The sequence below is a fragment of the Mobula hypostoma genome, chromosome 2 (genome assembly GCF_963921235.1).
Source record: "Mobula hypostoma chromosome 2, sMobHyp1.1, whole genome shotgun sequence".
Classification (NCBI taxonomy): Eukaryota; Metazoa; Chordata; class Chondrichthyes; order Myliobatiformes; family Myliobatidae; genus Mobula; species Mobula hypostoma.
This window is the reverse complement of record NC_086098.1, coordinates 174,447,353-174,465,328: the sequence shown is the minus strand read 5'-3', so window position 1 is coordinate 174,465,328 and position 17,976 is coordinate 174,447,353. Positions and strand designations below refer to the sequence as shown.

Sequence of the window (17,976 nt, the reverse complement as noted above, 5' to 3'; positions counted from 1 at the left end):
TGATGTCTTTAATACTGCCGCTGAGCAACAAATCTTATCCTGACTTTGGTGCAGCGGCCGGGAGCTCTGGTTTGAACTTCCTGGTTTCTTCCCTCTGTAACTTCAAACCAACCCGCCTTCGCAGCGTCGCCGGAAAGGGTCAAGCTGTTGCCTTCGATTGGCTTCGCCCGCGGCCAGCAAGTGAGCGAGGCAAAGTCCGACCAATCCAGGGAAGGGGGCAGGAGCACGCTGCCCAATGGAGGACGGGCGGGGCGTGGCCAGGAGGGGAATTGTTACAGCGGGGTTGTTTCGCGGCAAATATTTGGCGCGTAAAAGTAGCAGTGCCGGTGCTGACTGCTTCCTGGATCGTGTGCGGGGCTGGAGGTTTCCCCCACCCCCTCTCCCTTCACCGCAGCATCGGTGCTTGGGTCCGCTGCCCCAAGTGAAGCACCCCAGATACTCCGCTCTGCAGCCAGGACCTCAACTTGCCGCCGTAAAGACACGGGGATAACATTTTAAAGAGTCTTTCATTCTCGCGGCACCCCGTTCCTTATAAGGGACAATGTCCAAAGAAACGTTCCCGGTTGCCATAAAGCCGGAGCCCGCTGCCACCGCCGCCGACGGGGCCCGCGGACTGCTCGGCCAATCGCTCCTGATCTTCTCTTCACCGGCAAGCGGCCGGGCCGAGGGGGCGGCCGAGGAGGCAGAGCGGGCGGGCGCCGAGGCTGCACGCAGGGTGCTGCTGTTCGCTGCTACTCCCCAGGGTCGCGGGTCGGCGGAATGGGGACAGCGGCCGCCCCTGGGTCGCCCACCGGTAATTGTGTGTGTGTGTGAGAGAGAGAGAGAGAGAGGAGGTTGAGGGAGTACCATTGTGATTCGTCAGCTAGGAGTTCAGCCTGCATGATTCGGGTTGAGTATTTTACATCAATCTGTATCCATCAATAACTGTAGAGACCTGTATTTGTATCTGACTATACAGTACAATGAATGGAAAACGCAGACAGGTGTGTGTGTATGCATTCCCTGTATATCATGACTGTGTGTGTTATCTCCTATAGATAATAATTGTGGTTGTATCCCTGTAGATCATGGTTGATGTGTGTATATATCCTATAGATCATAACTGTGTGTGTAGCTCCTGTAGATAATGATAGTGTGTTTCTCCTGTAAATCATGTCTGTGTGTGTATCTCCTGTAGGTCATGACTGTCTGGGTATCTGTTCTTCATGACACTGTGTGTATCCCCTGTAGTTCATGACAGTGTCTGTGTGTATCTCCTGCAGATAATGTCTCTGTGTGTATCTCCTGTAGATAATGATTGCATGTGTGTCCCCTGTAGATCATGACTGTGTCTGTGTGCCCTGTAGATTATGACTGTGTGTATCCCCTGTAGATCATGACTGTGTCTGTGTGTATCTCCTGCAGATAATGTGTGTGTATATCCTGTAGATCATCACTGTGCGTATCCCCTGAAGATTGTGACTCTGTGTGTGTGTCTTCTGTAGAGCATGACTGTGTGTGTGTGTCTCCTGTAGATTAAGACTTTGTGTGTGTCTCCTGTAGATTAAGACTTTGTGTGTGTATCTCCTGTGGATAATGACTGTGTGTGTGTATCTCCTGTAGATCATGACAGTGTGTGTGTGTGTATCTCCTGCAGATCATGGCTCTTGTATTTTTCTCCTGTAGATATGATTGTGTGTGTGTATCTAATGTAATAATGATTGTGTCCGTATCCCTTGTAGATCATGAATGTGTGTGTATATCTCTAGATTATGACTGTTTGTGTGTATCTCCTGTAGATCATCACTGTATGTGTGTATCCCCTGCAGATCATGACTTTGTGTGTGTTTCTCCTGTAGATCCTGACTGTGTGTGTCTCTTCTGTAGATCATGAATGTGTTTGTATCCGTTGTAGGCCGTGAATGCATGTGTGTATTTCCTCTTGATCTTGACAGTGTCTGTGTGTCTCCTGTAGATCATAACTATGTGTATGTGTGTACCCCCTGTAGATCATGACTGTGTGTGTATCTCCTGCAGATAATGTCTCTTTCTGTGTGTATCTCCTGTAGATAATGACTGTGTGTGTATCTCCTGTAGATAATGACTGTGTGTGTATCTCCTGTAGATTATGACTATGTGTGTATATATCTCCTGTAGATAATGATCGTGTCTGTACCCCCTGTAGATCCTGTGTGTGTACATCCTGTGGATAATGACTGTGAGTGTATGTCTCTATTTCCTGAAGATCATGACACTGTATGTGTGTCCTGTAGATTATAACTGTGTGTGTATATCCCCTGTAGATCATGACTGTGTGTATATCATGTAGCTCTCAACTATGTGTCTGTATGCCCTGTATATTATGACTGTGTGTGTGTGCGCGCGCGCATATCTCCTGCAAATCATGATTGTGTGAGTGTATCTCCACAAGATCATGGCTCTCTTGTGTTTTTCTCCTGTAGATCATTACTGTGTGTGTGTATCCCCTGTAGATCATGACTGTGTGAGTGTATATGTGTATATCCCCTGTAGATTATGACTGTGTGTATCTCCTGTAGATAATGGTTATATGTGTGCCACCTGTAGATCATGACTGTGTCTGTGTTTCTCCTGTAGATCATGACTCTGTGTATGTGTGTCCCCTGTAGAGCATGACTGTGTGTATCTTCTGTAGATTATAACTTTGTGTGTGTGTCTGTCTCCTGTAGTTCATGAATGTGTTTGTGTCCACTGTAGGCCATGAATGTTTGTGTGTGTATCTCCTCTAGATCTTGACTGTGTCTGTGTGTAACCTGTAGATCATGACTGTGTGTCTGTATCCCCTGCAGATCATGACTGTGTGTGTATCTCCTGTAGTTCATTACTATGTGTGTATTTTCTGTAGCTCATGACTCTGTATGTATCTCCTGTAGATCATGACTGTATGTCTGTATCCCCGTAGATCATGACTGTGTGTGTGTGTGTGTGTGTGTATCTCCTGTAGATCTTAACTGTGTGTGTATATCCTGAAGGTAATGACTGTGTGTATCCCCTGTAGATGATGATTTTGTGTGTATGTATCTGCTGTAGATAATGATTGTGTGTATCCCCTGCAGATCTTGATTGTGTGTATCCCCTGCAGATCTTGATTGTGTGTATGTTTGTCTCCTGTAGATATGACTGTGTGTGTATGTCCTGTACATCATGACTCTGTGTGTGTGTATCTCATGTAGATCATTTTGTATCTCTCTCTCTCTCTCCCTCTCCCCCTCCCACAGATTCTCTATGTGTTTGTATCCCCTAGACAGAAACAACAACAACAGCAACTTACCCCTGATATCTCCTCTATACCTACTTCAAAGCACCTTAAAATTGTGCCCTCTCGTGTTAGCCATTCCAGCCCTGGGGAAAAGCCTCTGACTATCCACACGATCAATGCCTCTCATTATCTTATACACCTCTATCAAGTCACCTCTCATCCTCTGTTGCTTATAAGGCATGCTTCCCAATCCAGGCAACATCCTTGTAAATCTCCTCTGCACCCTTTCTATGGTTTCCACATCCTTCCTGTAGTGAGGCGACCAGAACTGAGCACAGTACTCCAACTGGGGTCTAACCAGGGTCCTATATAGCAGCAACATTACCTCTCCGCTCCTAAACTCAATCCCATGATTGATGAAGGCCAATGCACCATATGCTTTCTTAACCACAGAGTCAACCTGCGCAGCAGCTTTGAGTGTCCTATGGACTCGGACCCCAAGATCCCTCTGATCCTCCACACTGCCAAGGGTCTTACCATTAATACTATATTCTGCCATCATATTTGACCTACCAAAATGAACCACCTTACACTTATCTGGGTTGAACTCCATCTGCCTCTTCTCAGCCCAGTTTTGCATCCTATCAATGTCCCGCTGTAACCTCTGACAGCCCTCCACACTGTCCACAACACCGCCAACCTTTGTGTCATCAGCAAATTTACTAACCCATCCCTCCACTTCCTCATCCAGGTCATTTATAAAAATCATGAAGAGCAGGGTTCCCAGAACAGATCCCTGAGGCACACCACTGGTGACTGACTTCCATGCAGAATATGGCCCGTCTACAACCACTCTTTGCCTTCTGTGGGCAAGCCAGTTCTGGATCCACAAGCAATGTCCCCTTGGATACCATGCCTCCTTACTTTCTCAATAAGCCTTGCATGGGGTACCTTATCAAATACCTTGCTGAAATCCATATACACTACATCTACAGCTCTTCCTCTTATCCTCTTGCTCTTCACATAGTTGTGTGTGTGTGTATATATTTCCTGTAGATCATGACTCTGTGTGTGTGTGTCTCTCTCCTGTAGATTATGACTGTGCGTCTCTCTCTCCTGTAGATTATGACTGGTCGTGTGTGCGTGCGTGCGTATTCCTTGTAGATCATGCCTTTGTGTGTGCCTATCCGCTGTAGATCGTGCCTGTGTGCTTGCTGCGTGCTAGATGGCTAAATCTGCAGTATGGTGCATGTCTCTAACCACAGGAGATGCAGGTTTTTTTTAATGGATAATTCTCCTCAGTGTTTACTGAGGTAAAACATGATTGCTTAGGAGGTGAAGGAAGCAAATGCAGATGTTTAGGTGAACATTCATATTACCAGGGAGGGAGGTATATGTAGCCTTACAGTGGTTAAGTTGGGTGAATCTCCAGGGCCAGGCCATGTATGTCCTTGTTCTTTGTGGGAGGCTAAAGAAGGAATTGTGGAGGCCCTTGTTTCATCGATATTTGCCTCACCGTTAGACAATGGTGAAGTTCCATGTTTGGAAGGTGATTAATGTTCTTCTATGGTATTGGAAAGGTAGCAAGGAGAAGCTGGAAAACTACAGGTCAGAAAGCCTCAGAGCAGGGGAATCTACTCCAATGAATTCTGTGGGTTAGTATGCTAGCATTTGGATAAACAGTCTGATTTAGAGGAGTCAGCATGGCTTTGTGTGAGGAAAGTTACGTTTTTACATAATACTGCAGAGGTAACCTTAAGAATAGATGAGGATGGTGTCTATTTGAGCTTTAGCAAGTGTTTTGACAACGTTCTGTATGGTAGATTGATCTGGGCGGTTAGAGAGGACTAGTACATTAGATTATGAGAACACGCAGTCCTCTTTTATTGTCATTTAGTAATGCCTGCATTAAGAAATGATGCAATGTTCCTCCAGTATATCACAGAAACACAAGACAGACCAAGATTGAAAAACTTTGACAAAAACCACATAATTATAACATACAGTTACAACAGTGCTAAGCAAAACCGTAATTTGATAAAGAACAGATCATGGGCACGGTAAAAAAAAAAGTCTCAAAGTCTCTAAAGTCCCATCATCTTATGCATACGGTAGAAGGAAGAAAACTCTCCCTACCTTGAACCTCCAGCGCTCTGGAAGCACCCGACCACAGCTGACTCTTGAGTCCGTCCGAAAACTTAGAGCCTCCGACACTGAGCACCGAGCACCATCTCTGCCGAGCGCTTTGACCCCGGCCGAGGATCTGGGGCCTTCCCCTCCGGAGATTCTCGATCGCACAGTAGCAGCGGCAGTGAAGCGGGCATTTCAGAAATTTCTCCAGATGTTCCTCCATGCTTCTCACGTCTGTCTCCATCAAATCAGGATTGTGCACGGTACCCTACTTAACAAAAGGAAGGATATAATGTTGAGGCTATATATGGCACTGTTGAGGCCTCACTTGGAGTATTGTGAGCAGTTTTGGGCCCCTTACCTAAGAAAGGATGTGCCTACATTGGAGAGGGTTCAGAGGAGGTTCATGGGAATTATTCCAGGGTTGAAAGGCTTGTGCGGAGTGTTAGATGGCTTTGGGCCTGTACTGATTGACATTCAGAAGAATGAGGGAGGATCTCATTAAAACCTATCGAATGTTGAAAGGTCTCGATTAGGTGATGGTGGAGAGGCTGTTTCCTATAGTGGGGGAGTCTAGGACCAGAGAACATTGCTTCAGAATAGAGGGACATCCATTTGAAATGGAGATGGGGAGGAATTTCTTTGGTCAGGGAGCAGTAAATCTGGAATTTGTCATTGGGTGTTTTTAAGGCAGAGGTTGATAGGTTCTTGATTAGTCAGAGCATGAGGGAAAATGGGGAGAAGGCGGGAGATTGGGGCTGGGAGGGAGTATGGGTCTGCCATGATGACATAACGGAGCAGACTCGATGGGTCAAATGGCTCAGTTTTGCTCCTGTATCCTGTGGTCCCATGGAATCAATAGAAAGTTTGCTGAGTGGATTTGGAGGTGAGAACCAGAGGGTGGTTGGTTGAAGGCTGTTTCTCAGAATGGAGGCCGCTGTCTAGTGATGTGCCACTAGCGGTCGGAGCTGGGACCCTCTTTGTTATTTATTAGAATGATTAGATGCAAACACACGAGACTTGATCAGCAAGTTTGCGGATGACATGAAGTTCGAAGGTAACCAACAGGAATTCTGCAGATGCTGGAAATTCAAGCAACACACATCAAAGTTGCTGGTGAACACAGCAGGCCAGGCAGCATCTCTAGGAAGAGGTGCAGTCGACGTTTCAGGCCGAGACCCTTCGTCAGGACTAACTGAAGGAAGAGCTAGTAAGAGATTTGAAAGTGGGAGGGGGAGGGGGAGATCCAAAATGATAGGAGAAGACAGGAGGGGGAGGGATGGAGCCGAGAGCTGGACAGGTGATTGGCAAAGGGGATACGAGAGGATCATGGGACAGGAGGCCCAGGGAGAAAGACGGGGGGGGAGGACCCAGAGGATGGGCAAGGAGTATAGTGAGAGGGACAGAGGGAGAAAAAGGAGAGTGAGAGAAAGAATGTGTGTATAAAAATAAGTAACAGATGGGGTACGAGGGGGAGGTGGGGCATTAGCGGAAGTTAGAGAAGTCAATGTTCATGCCATCAGGTTGGAGGCTACCCAGACAGAATATAAGGTGTTGTTCCTCCAATCTGAGTGTGGCTTCATCTTTACAGTAGAGGAGGCCGTGGATAGACATGTCAGAATGGGAATGGGATGTGGAATTAAAATGTGTGGCCACTGGGAGATCCTGCTTTCTCTGGCGGACAGAGCGTAGGTGTTCAGCAAAGTGGTCTCCCAGTCTGCGTCGGGTCGACTCCAGTCTGCGTCGGGTCGACTCCCTTGTCCATTCGTTCCCCCCCCATCCCTCCCCACTGATCTCCCTCCTGGCACTTATCCGTGTAAGCGGAACAAGTGCTACACACGCCCTTACACTTCCTCCCTTACCACCATTCAGGGCCCCAGACAGTCCTTCCAGGTGAGGCGACACTTCACCTGTGAGTCAGCTGGGGTGATATGCTGCGTCCGGTGCTCCCGATGTGGCCTTTTATATATTGGTGAGACCCGACACAGACTGGGAGACCGCTTTGCTGAACACCTACGCTCTGTCCGCCAGAGAAAGCAGGATCTCCCAGTGGCCACACATTTTAATTCCACATCCTATTTCCATTCTGACATGTCTATGCACAGCCTCCTCTACTGTAAAGATGAAGCCACACTCAGGTTGGAGGAACAACACCTTGTATTCCGTATGGGTAGCCTCCAACCTGATGGCATGAACTTCTCTAACTTCTGCTGATGCCCCACCTCCCCCTCGTACCCCATCTGTTACTTATTTTTATACACATATTCTTTCTCTCACTCTCCTTTTTCTCCCTCTGTCCCTCTCACTATACCCCTTGCCCATCCTCTGGGTTCCCTCCCCACCCTGTCTTTCTTCCCGGATCTCCTGTCCCATGATCCTCTCGTATCCCTTTTCCCTATCACCTGTCCAGCTCTTGGCTCCATCCCTCCCTCTCCTGTCTTCTCCTATCATTTTGGATCTCCCCCTCCCCCTCCCACTTTCAAATCTCTTACTCACTCTTCCTTCAGTTAGTCCTGACGAAGGGTCTCGGCCTGAAACGTCGACTGTACCTCTTCCTAGAGATGCTGCCTGACCTGCTGCGTTCACCAGCAACTTTGATGTGTGTTGCTTGAAATTCAAAGGTGCTGTTGACAGTGAAGTGCATCATTGTAGATTACAAGGGGATCTCGATCAGTTGGTAAGTTGGCTGAGGTGCGGCAGCTGGATTTCAATACAGTTAAGTGTGAGATGATGCATTTTGGAAGGTCAGACCGACTCAGGATTTATACTGTGAACAGTAAGGCAAGAGCAATGAAGCAGAGAGACTTGTTGAAAATGGTGTCATGGGTAGATGGTGGTGCAGAAAAAGTGCGTTGCCCTTTGTCAGTTAGGGCACTGAGCGTAGGAATTGGGATATGATGCTGCAGTTGTAGAATTCATTTGCAAGGCTGTATTTCAAAAACTGTGTATAGTTTAGGTCACCTTTTCACTGGAGAGATGTGTTTCACTGCAGAGAAGTTTTACGAGGATGTTGCCAGGACTAGAACAAAGATCAGCACACTGCAGGCCCTTTTGGCCCATCATGTTGTGCCAAACTTCTAATCTACTTCAAGATCAATCTAACTTTCCTCCTACATAGCCCTCCATTTTTCCATCGTCCATCTTTCTATCTAAGAGTCTCTTACATGTCCCTGATGTATTTGCCTCTCCCACCACCCCTTGTGCAGCTTTCCGTGCCCCCCACTTCTGTCTCTGTAAAAAATTTGCCTCTGATGTCCCCCTATACTTTCCTCCAATCACCCACTGTGCTAGCCATTTCTGTTCTGGGAAAAGTCTATGGCTGTCCACTCGATCTATGCCTCTTATCATCAACAAGGTAGTGCTTTTCTGAGAGGACTTGCATAGGTACATGGAGGGATATGTTCTGAACGCAGGAAATTGGGACTAGCTTGTTGGGCACTGGTTGGCATGGATTCAATGGGTGGAGGGGCCTGTAAGCATGCTGCATTCTCCCATGACTCTGAGTGTATCTCCTGTAGTGTGCGTGTCCTGTAGACCATGCCTGTGTGTTTACACGTGATCCTGGAGACCATGTACGTGTCCCCGTCGAGCATGCCTATCTGTGGATGTGTATTTCTTTGCCTATGTTTGTATTGCCATGCGTACATGCAGAGGCGTTATGGAAATGCATGTGGTTGTTGTTGCATTGCATGCCTTGCTCTGAGAGCCTTAGAACCTGGAACAGCAGAAGGGGTGTGAGGCGTACTGGATGAACTGTGACCATTAGACACAGGAGCAGAGTGAGGCCATTCAGTCCATTGAGTCTGTTCCGCCATTCCATCATGGCTGATTCATTATCCCTCTCAGCCTGTTCTGCCTTCTCCCCATAACCTTTGACATCCTTACTAATCAAGAACTTGTCAACCTCTGCTTTAAATACACCCAATGATTTGGCCTTCACTGCTGTCTGTGGCAACGAATTCCACCGACTCACCACCCTCGGGCTAAAGAAATTCATTCTCATCTCCATTTTAAAGGGATGTGCTTGTATTCTGAGTCTATGCCTTCTGGCCCTAGACTCTTGCACAACTGGGAACATCATCTGTATATGCACTCTATCTGGGCCTATCAAAAAGACTGAGGTTCCCCCCATTCTTCAAAATTCCAGCGAGTACAGAGCCATCAAGTACTGTTCATATGTTAAACCTTTCGTGAACCTCCTCTGGATTCTCTCAATGCCAGCATTCCCTGCTTACAGTAGATATAGGGCCCAGAGCTGATCACAATATTCCATACGTGGTCTGACCCAAGCTGCAGTGTTACATCTCAGTGAAACGGGGAGCTCGTCGCACAAGTGCTTTCCCAGGGGCTGACACAGGCACTGAGCCGCTCTTAAGACGTAATTGCCTGGCACGCATGGGAAGTAAACAAAAGGCCTTCAGTTGTAACAGAAATGGTGATCCGGGCCAGGATCCCTAGGGAAAATACATCGTCTCCCTCTCTGCTCCCCCTGTGGTGTGCCTGAGATCAGGCAAGAGCTGCAGTGGTAGTGATCACAGTCCTAGTTTTAGTGGCACAGCATGCCTTGCCTCATAAAATGTTACACACTTAATGAATTTAAAAGGAAACTTTGGTTAGTTGCCCAAAGCTTTTTAAACTGCTGGAGGTCTTGCATTTGAAAGTGGCCTTCCTCTCTCCTATTCATTAGTCTCAGTTCTGCCTAAATGCGAAGGCCTATTTCAGAGGCCTGAGCCATCTCTTAAGTCCCTGGTCAGCAACGCCTCCACCTTGAAGTCTTGGTGACTTATTTCTTCTGGAGAAGTGGGAAATCATGTTTTAGAGCGGAGCAATATACAGCTTTATAGAATAGCTTGCAGAATGCTCTTGAGATTTGCAGTGGCTGACTTTGAAAACTGTGCAGGGCAGTACCAAACCAGAAAGCCATGTTTGATTACTGTTGCTGTTTAAGCCCATGCCTGAGGCACAGATAGAGTAGGCAGTCAGAATCCTTTTCTCCCGGGCTAGAAATGTCAAGTACAAGGGGGAGGGGGAACGTCGACTCAGACCATGAGAGGCCTGAGTCGGGTATTTTCATGCCTTACAAGACGCAGATTGGAAGTCTGTGTGGGGCGCCACTCCTCGCACAGACTAGCAATGTGTGATTAAGTGCCTTGCTCAAGGGCACAAACACGCTGCCACAGCTGAGGCTCGAACTAGCAACCTTGAGATAACTTGACGAACACCTTAACCACTTGGCCACGTGCCCAACAAGTACAAGAGGGTGTGCATTCATTTAAGGTGAGAGTTTGGAACTTCGGTGGAAATGTGGAGAGCAATTACAGAGTCGCAGAGCTCTTCAGCCCATCTAGTCCATGCCTGTCCTGTCTTGTCACATTAATCTGCAGCTGGGCCATAGCCTCCATACCTCTCCCACCCATGTACTTATCCAAACTTCGGTGGGTGTATTTAAAGCGGAGGTTGATAGGATCTTGATTGGTCAAGATGCCAATGCTTACGGGGAGAATGGGGCAGAGACAGGTAATAAATCACCCATGAAATGGGGGAGCAGACTCAATGGGATGAATGGCCTAATTCTGCTCCTGTGTCTTGTTAAAACGTTGCAATCAAACCCACATCCATCGCTTTTCACTGACAGCTGGTTTCACACTCGCACCACCCTCTGAGAGAAGAAATTTCACCTCAGGTTTCCCTAAAACATCTTGTCTTTCACCCTTAACGCATGACCTTTCATTCTAACTGCAGTGGAAAAAGCCTGCTTGCATATACCCCATCTATGACCCTTATCATTTTGTATACGTCTATCAAATCTCTCATCCTCCGGCACTCCAGGGTATAAAGTCCTTTCCTACTCAACCTTTCCCTGTACTTCAGGTCCTCAAGTCCCAGCAACATCCTTGTCAATTCCCTCTGCATTCCTTCAATCTTCTTGATATCCTTCTTGTAAGTAGTTGATCAGAACTGCACAGGATATTCCAAATTAGGCCTTACCAATTTCTTGCCAGCTTCAGCATAACATCCTGACTCCTGAACTCAAAATTTCTTGATATCTTTCCTGTAGGTAGATAAATTTCCTGTTCTGTTTTGCACAGAGTCAGAGTGGCGATCTTGAAGCTTCAGCTCTTTAGGGCTTCAGTGATCAGGTGTTCAGTCAGAGAAGCAAAGGAAAGAAAAGCTCCTTTTTCCCTTCTCTTAATATCTGCAGAGCTAGGTGGAGATGCTGGGCAGGATAGTGGGGGATGTGGGAAGGCAGGGAGACCTCCAGTATCCCTGACCACTACAGCTGCAGCTTCTAACAAACCGCGTTAAGGAGTTGGAGCTGGAACTGGATGAACTTCAGATCATTCGAGAGGCTGAAGGGGTGATGGGGGACATATAGAGAGGTCGTTACACCCAAGGGGCAAGAGCCAGGAAACTGGGGAACAGGAAGGGGAAAGGGGTTAAGGAGCCAGTGCAGAGTACTCCTGTGGCCATCCCCCTCGACAACAGGTATATCACTTTGGATACTGTCAGGGGGTGGGGGTGGTGGGGGGGGGGAGAGAAATGACCTAACAGGGGGAAGTCACTGGCACTGAGTCTGCCTCCGAGACTCAGAAGGGAAGGGGGAAGAAGAGGAATGCCATAGTGAAAGGGGATTTGTTCGATAGGGGAGTGGGCAGGAGTTTCTGTGGGCAAGAAGAAGATTCAACATGGTTTATTCAAGGGGAAATCTTGCTTGACAAACCTGTTAGAATTCTTTGAAGAAATAACAAGCAGGATAGACAAAGTGAATCGGTAGATGTTGTGAACTTGGATTTTCAGAAGGCCTTTGACAAGGTGCTGCACATGAGGCTGCTTAACAAGCTATGAGCCCATGGTATTACAGGGAAGATACCAGCATGGATAAAACAGCGGCTGATGGGCAGGAGGCAATAGTGGGAATAAAGGGAGCCTTTTCTGACTGGCTGCCGGTGACTAGTGGTGTTCCACAGGGGTCTGTGTTGAGACTAATTCTTCTTATATTATATATCAATGATTGTAATGATTGAATTGATGGCTTTGTTACAAAGTTTATGAAGAAAGGTGGAGGGGCAGGTAGTTTTGAGGAAATAAGGAGGCTACAGTGGACTTAGACAGATTAGGAGAATGGGCAAAGAAATGGCAGATGAAACAGTGTTGGGAAGTGTATGATCATGCACTTTGGTAGAAGAAATGAAAGGGTTGACTATTTTCTAAACAGAGTGAAAATAGAAATATCTGAATTGCAAAGGGACTTGGCCATTCATGTGCAGGATTCCCTAAAGGTCAATTTCCAGGTTGAGTCTGTGGTGAGGAAGGCAAATGCAATGTTAGCATTCATTTCAAGAGGACTAGAATATCAAAGCAAGGATGTAATGTTGAGGCTTTATAAGGCACTGGTGAGGCCTCACTTGGAGTTGTGAGCGGCTTTGGGCTGCTTAGAAAGGATGTGCTGGAACTGGAGAGGGTTCAAAGGAGGTTCATGGAAAATTATTCTAGCATTGAATGGCTTGTCACATGAAGAGTGCTTGTTGGCTTTAGGGCTGTATTAATCAGAATTCAGAAGAATGAGGGGTGACTTTGAAACCTATTGAATGGTGAAAGGCCTTGATAGAATGGATGTGGAGAGAATGCTTCCTGTGATGTGAGAGTTCAAGACCAGGGGACACGGCCTCAGAATAGAGGGGTGTCCCTTTAGAACGGAGATGAGGAGGAATTTCTTTAGCCAGAGGTTGATCAATCTGGAATTTTTTGCCACAGTCAGCTGTGGAGGCCAAGTCTTTACTGTATATTTAAAGCAGAGATTGATAGATTCTGGATTTGTCAGGGCATGAAGGGATACGGAGAGACGGTAGGAGACTGGGGCTGAGAGGTAAATTGGTTCGGCCATGATGAAATGGCGGAGCAGATGTGATGGGCCAGATGGCCTAATTCTGCTCCTATATCTTATATCTCACTCTTCCTTCAGTTAGTCCTGACGAAGGGTCTCGGCCTGAAACGTCGACTGCGCCTCTTCCTATAGATGCTGCCTGGCCTGCTGCGTTCACCAGCAACTTTGATGTGTGTTGCTTGAATTTCCAGCATCTGCAGAATTCCTGTTGTTTTCTTATGGTCTTATCCATTTTGGGTCAAAATGCCGATTGTTTATTCCCCTCCCTAAATGCTGCCTGACTTGCTGAGTTCCTCCAGTATTTTGTGTACGTGGCACAGGACAGGTCCTTCTGCCCACAATGTTGTGCAGTAGTAATTGAACCAATTAACCTGATCCTTCCACCCTGCACATTGGCCATGTACCTTCCTTATCTTTGTAGTCATGAGTCTTTTAACTAAAAGTCTCTTAAATGCTCCTATGGTATCTGCCTCTTAGCGCATTCCAGACCTCACCACCCTGAAAATAAAACTTGCCCCACCTATTTTCTTTGTATGTTACCCCTCGCCCACCTTAAAACCATGTCCTCTAGCACTAGTCATTTCTGCCCTGGGGAAAAGGATATTGGCTGTCTGTCTATGCTCGTCATGTTGTTAACTTTGTGCCAAGTCTCTGCTCTGCCCCTACCACTCTGGAGGAAACAACCCCAGTTTGTCGAACCACTGCTCATTGGCACACGCCCTCCAAAATAGGCAGCATCCTGATAAACCTCTGCCGCTCCTCCAAAGCCTCCTCATCCTCCTGGTAATGAAGTGCCCAGAATTGAAGGCATTTCTCTAAATATGGCTCAACCTGAGTTTTATAATCCTCAAACATAACTTCCTGGCTATAGAACTCAATGCAATAATTAATAAAGGCAAGTGTGTCCTACACCTAGATTTAGACCATAGCTCTCCATACCCCTCCCATCCATGTACCTATCCCAATTTCTCTCAAATGTTTTACAAGGTGTTGTAAATGGTTTACACAATGTTCAGCTGTGGTAGAAAGGCATGCAGGTTGGGGAAAGCGAATGAACGGAGGCTGCATTGTAGTAACGTCCGTAGTGGCCAGCTGCCCCTCATGCCCCCAGCAAGGTCCAGCACCTCGAAAGTGACAGAATGAAAAGACATATAAAGGAAACATCTGCATGAACTCCTTCCAAAGCAAAATCCAACACATGCGGGCAGTCTTAAATAAAATCAAAGGATGTCATCCCAACGCACAGCCAGTTGGGCAGCTTCTTGTGGAGAGAGAAACGGAGTGGCCTCGGTCCAAATTCTCTTCCTTGATCCACATCGCAATACGTTGTACTAAAATTAAAAGTTTAGCCACTAGCTCCTCCTCCTTTCCCTTCCGTGTGAACTGATACTAGGTTGGAATCCAGTGCTGTTCAGTATTGGGTGTTGTGAGGGGTTATATTTCAAACTAATTTCCGCTAATTTGGCAGTGCAGGCGCTAGGTGATCTCATCTGGGCTTCTCACTTTGACTATTTAATTCCACCGTGTTTTTGCCCTCTGATTTAATACTCTCTAAAGTGGTGTGGCAGAGCCAGAAACCCGTTTACTGTCCTCATCTGAAAGCAGAAGAGGGAGTGGCTTCTTTGATCAAAATGAAGAGGGGTGTTCTCCAGTTGAGGCAGGGTCACAGGGCACTACAGCACAGAAGCAGACCCTTTTGGCCCGTCTAGTCCATTGCACAGTTACTCTGCTTCGTCCTATCATCCTGGACCACAGTCCTCTACACCCCTCCCGTCCATGTACTTGTCCAAACTTCCCTTAAACGTTGCAATCGACCCCACGTCCCTCACTTCCGCTGGCAGCTTATTCCACACTCGGAGAACTCTTTTACCTTTGTACTTCACCTTTCACCCTTAACCTATGACCTGTAGTTCAAAACTCACCCAACTTCTGCAAAAAGTTTGCTTGTGTTTACCCTGTCTATACCCCTTATAATTTTGTATGCCTCTATCAAATCCCCAGTCATTCTCCTGTGCTGCATGGAATAAAGAAATACTTACTCAATCTGTCCCTGTAATTCAGATCCTGGAGATGCAAGTTTTCTCAGTACAGGCAATAGGACATAGAAAAAGTCGACCCACGACATTGTGCCAACTTTTTAATCTACTCCAAGATGGATCTAACCCTTTCCTCGTACAGAGGTTTAGAGCACTGCAACACAGACACAGTCCCTTTTGACAGTCTATTCCACTTGCTGCTTCTTACGCCACTGGTGTTTAGAGCAGCAAGGAAGGTCCTCCATCTCTGCTGGTGTTCACGCTTTCCTCTCAATTTCAGTACTGTCAGTCATGCAAGTACTGGATGGAGACTCAGGAATACCGTCGCACTCAGATGTAGAAGGATTCTTCATTGCTGTTTCTGTAACAATTTTGTTTGACCTGTCAGGGTTGTTAGCCCTGAGCTGAACCCTCGAACCTGGAGGACAGTGGAACACTCCTAGTATGTCTTCTACCGTTTGACCTGTTTGGCATGGGTGACCCTACCAAGAGACGAAGCATAAAGCCTTGACTCCAGCCAACGGAGCTGTCCGGGTCATTGAGGCACGCAAGCCTCCAAACCCTACGAGAAGGTTGTGGTCCTCTTGGAGGAATCGTCTCCAAGCCGAACTGTTATTCTGTCTAGTCCCATCAAGCCATATCTGGACCATAGCCCTCCATACCTGTCCCACCTATGTCCACTTAGCCAAGAAGAATTGGAAATAGCCCTCAACCTGTATTTTTCCCATCATCCCATCCAGTAGGGAATCTCTTAGAGGAAAGAACATTGACCTTGAAGTGCCACAGAGAGTGGTTGAAGTGATAGCTCAGTCAGGTTCGAAGGTAGTGTGGACAAGGCATAGACAGTCAGGTTTAAATATGGATGAGGGGAGACATTCGGGGCAAGGATGGATGTGTCAGCAGGAACCGGCTAGGCAGATGGCTGGTTTCTCTCCACAGCTTATTCCATGTGTGAGTGGACTGTCACGTGGTTTCTTCTCGTGTCTCGCAGGTGAAAAGGAAGTTGGATCTGGAGAGCGATCATCAATATCTGGCTGTGGAGGTGGATGCGGTGAAAGGGAAGGGCAAGACTTCTGGTAGAGGTATGTTGTGATCTGTAAGCGACTTGTCTGATGAAGGGTCATGCTTGAATTGTTGACTATTTATTCCCCTCCTGATCTGCTGAGTTCCTTTGGCATTTCTGTGTGCTACTGGAGCTTGATGTATACAATTTGGCTGTTATAAAGTTCAAATTATATTTATTATCAAAGTATTATGTATGTAATGCCCTGGTTAAGATTTCTACTGCTATGTTGTGAGGTATTTTAATTTTGCCATTTTCTGTAAAAGCTATGTATCCTGCTGGTGAGTGTTTTAGTTTCAGCTAAAGATAAGGAGCCATGTTGTCCAACTTAGGAAAGTTGTGTCAGCCAATCAGGGTGGTGGGATGGAGAGAAAGTTCTAGAGAGAGCTGGGCAGAGACATTTCTGACAGAGAGTCGTTGGGTTTGTGCTCTTTTGGCTGGAGTTGCGGAGAGGAGAGGATCAGGGAAGACACGTGGAGGACGCATCCAAAGGGAAGACCTTAATACGGGGAGTGCTTTGCTACACAAAGTCCATGGAGAGAAGTTCTGCTTGTGATTGGTAATGAGAATTCAGTGCCATGAGTAACACCCAACTGCTACAGAATGAGCTCCAATATTTATGTGCACGCTTAAACTGGTTTAACTGTAATGAGCCCTTTTTTTTATTTTCTTTTTCCTATTAACTGATAAAGCTGAAATTGGTAAATATACTTTCTTTATAATTTTATGCAGTGTATAATCTTATTATTTCTTGGTGACTGATAATTGTGTATGGGCAGCATTTACACAGCATTCGCTAAAGTTGTGGTTGTTTTAATCAGAATTTGCAATGTTCCTGTTTGATTGAACCCCAAATCATACCGACCCTAGATGTGTATTTAGAAAGGTGACTTGCTGTCACTGAGTCACACGGCTCTTAACAGTTAAATGACAAGCTATGCTGGCGTACGAGCTCTAGGGAGAGGGTTACATTTCTGGGGGTTTGGGATGCTGTGTGAATGCCGTTTTAGGATTGATTAAGCAGTTTGTGTGTTTAAGCCAGTGGTTAAAATAGCGTCGGGGGAAGTGATTAAGGCACTTTATTATGGATGCTGCGATTCAAATAATGTGGTCTGAGCAGGGTGGATATTCGAAGCCCAGAAGAACTGCTACTTAGAGTGCTGAGTTCTGTAAAACAATTGGGGAAAGATGCACTTGCTGAACCGTGGTTTGACCAATCGGCTGGTAAGGATGTCATGTTAGTCCAGATTAGCAGTGACGTAAATGAAGTTGCACTGCTCGATATGTTAGGAGACCCTGGAGAGGTGGCGCCATGGGCAATCCATATTTTTAGAGAAGGGGGTGAAGGTAGGTGGGGGCAAAGAGTTGTTTCTGCAATGTGAGGGAAAGGACTTGTCTGATGCAAAAGGTTTAATGGGTCCTTTAGCGGCTGATGGAAATTCTGAACTGGTTTTGGCAATTGCATCACCGGTTGATAAATGCTAAAGTGTACCTGCAGAGAAGTAAGAGGCGGAAAACAAGATGGAGGAGCGAGAGGCCTCCATCTGCTGAGCAAAGTCCTCAGTCACAGCCTCTGTTGCTGAAGCGATCCCCAATGCCACACAAGTGGGGGTTTTGCAGGATGCAGTGAAAAACCTCCAGCCAG

The 17,976-nt window shown here is 46.6% G+C and overlaps 1 protein-coding gene across 1 annotated transcript in view; it reads left to right on the top strand.

Annotated features, from left to right (window-relative positions):
- The first annotated feature begins 338 nt into the window (after positions 1-338).
- Positions 339-17,976, top strand: part of LOC134342684 (transcription factor E2F1-like) — a 57,029-nt gene continuing 39,391 nt past the window's right edge. Inside the window, exons 1-2 of the mRNA XM_063041103.1 lie at positions 339-793; positions 16,260-16,350. Of these exons, the coding sequence (XP_062897173.1) occupies positions 542-793; positions 16,260-16,350 (343 nt within the window). The 5' untranslated portion in view covers positions 339-541. The remainder of the gene's footprint in view (positions 794-16,259; positions 16,351-17,976) is intronic.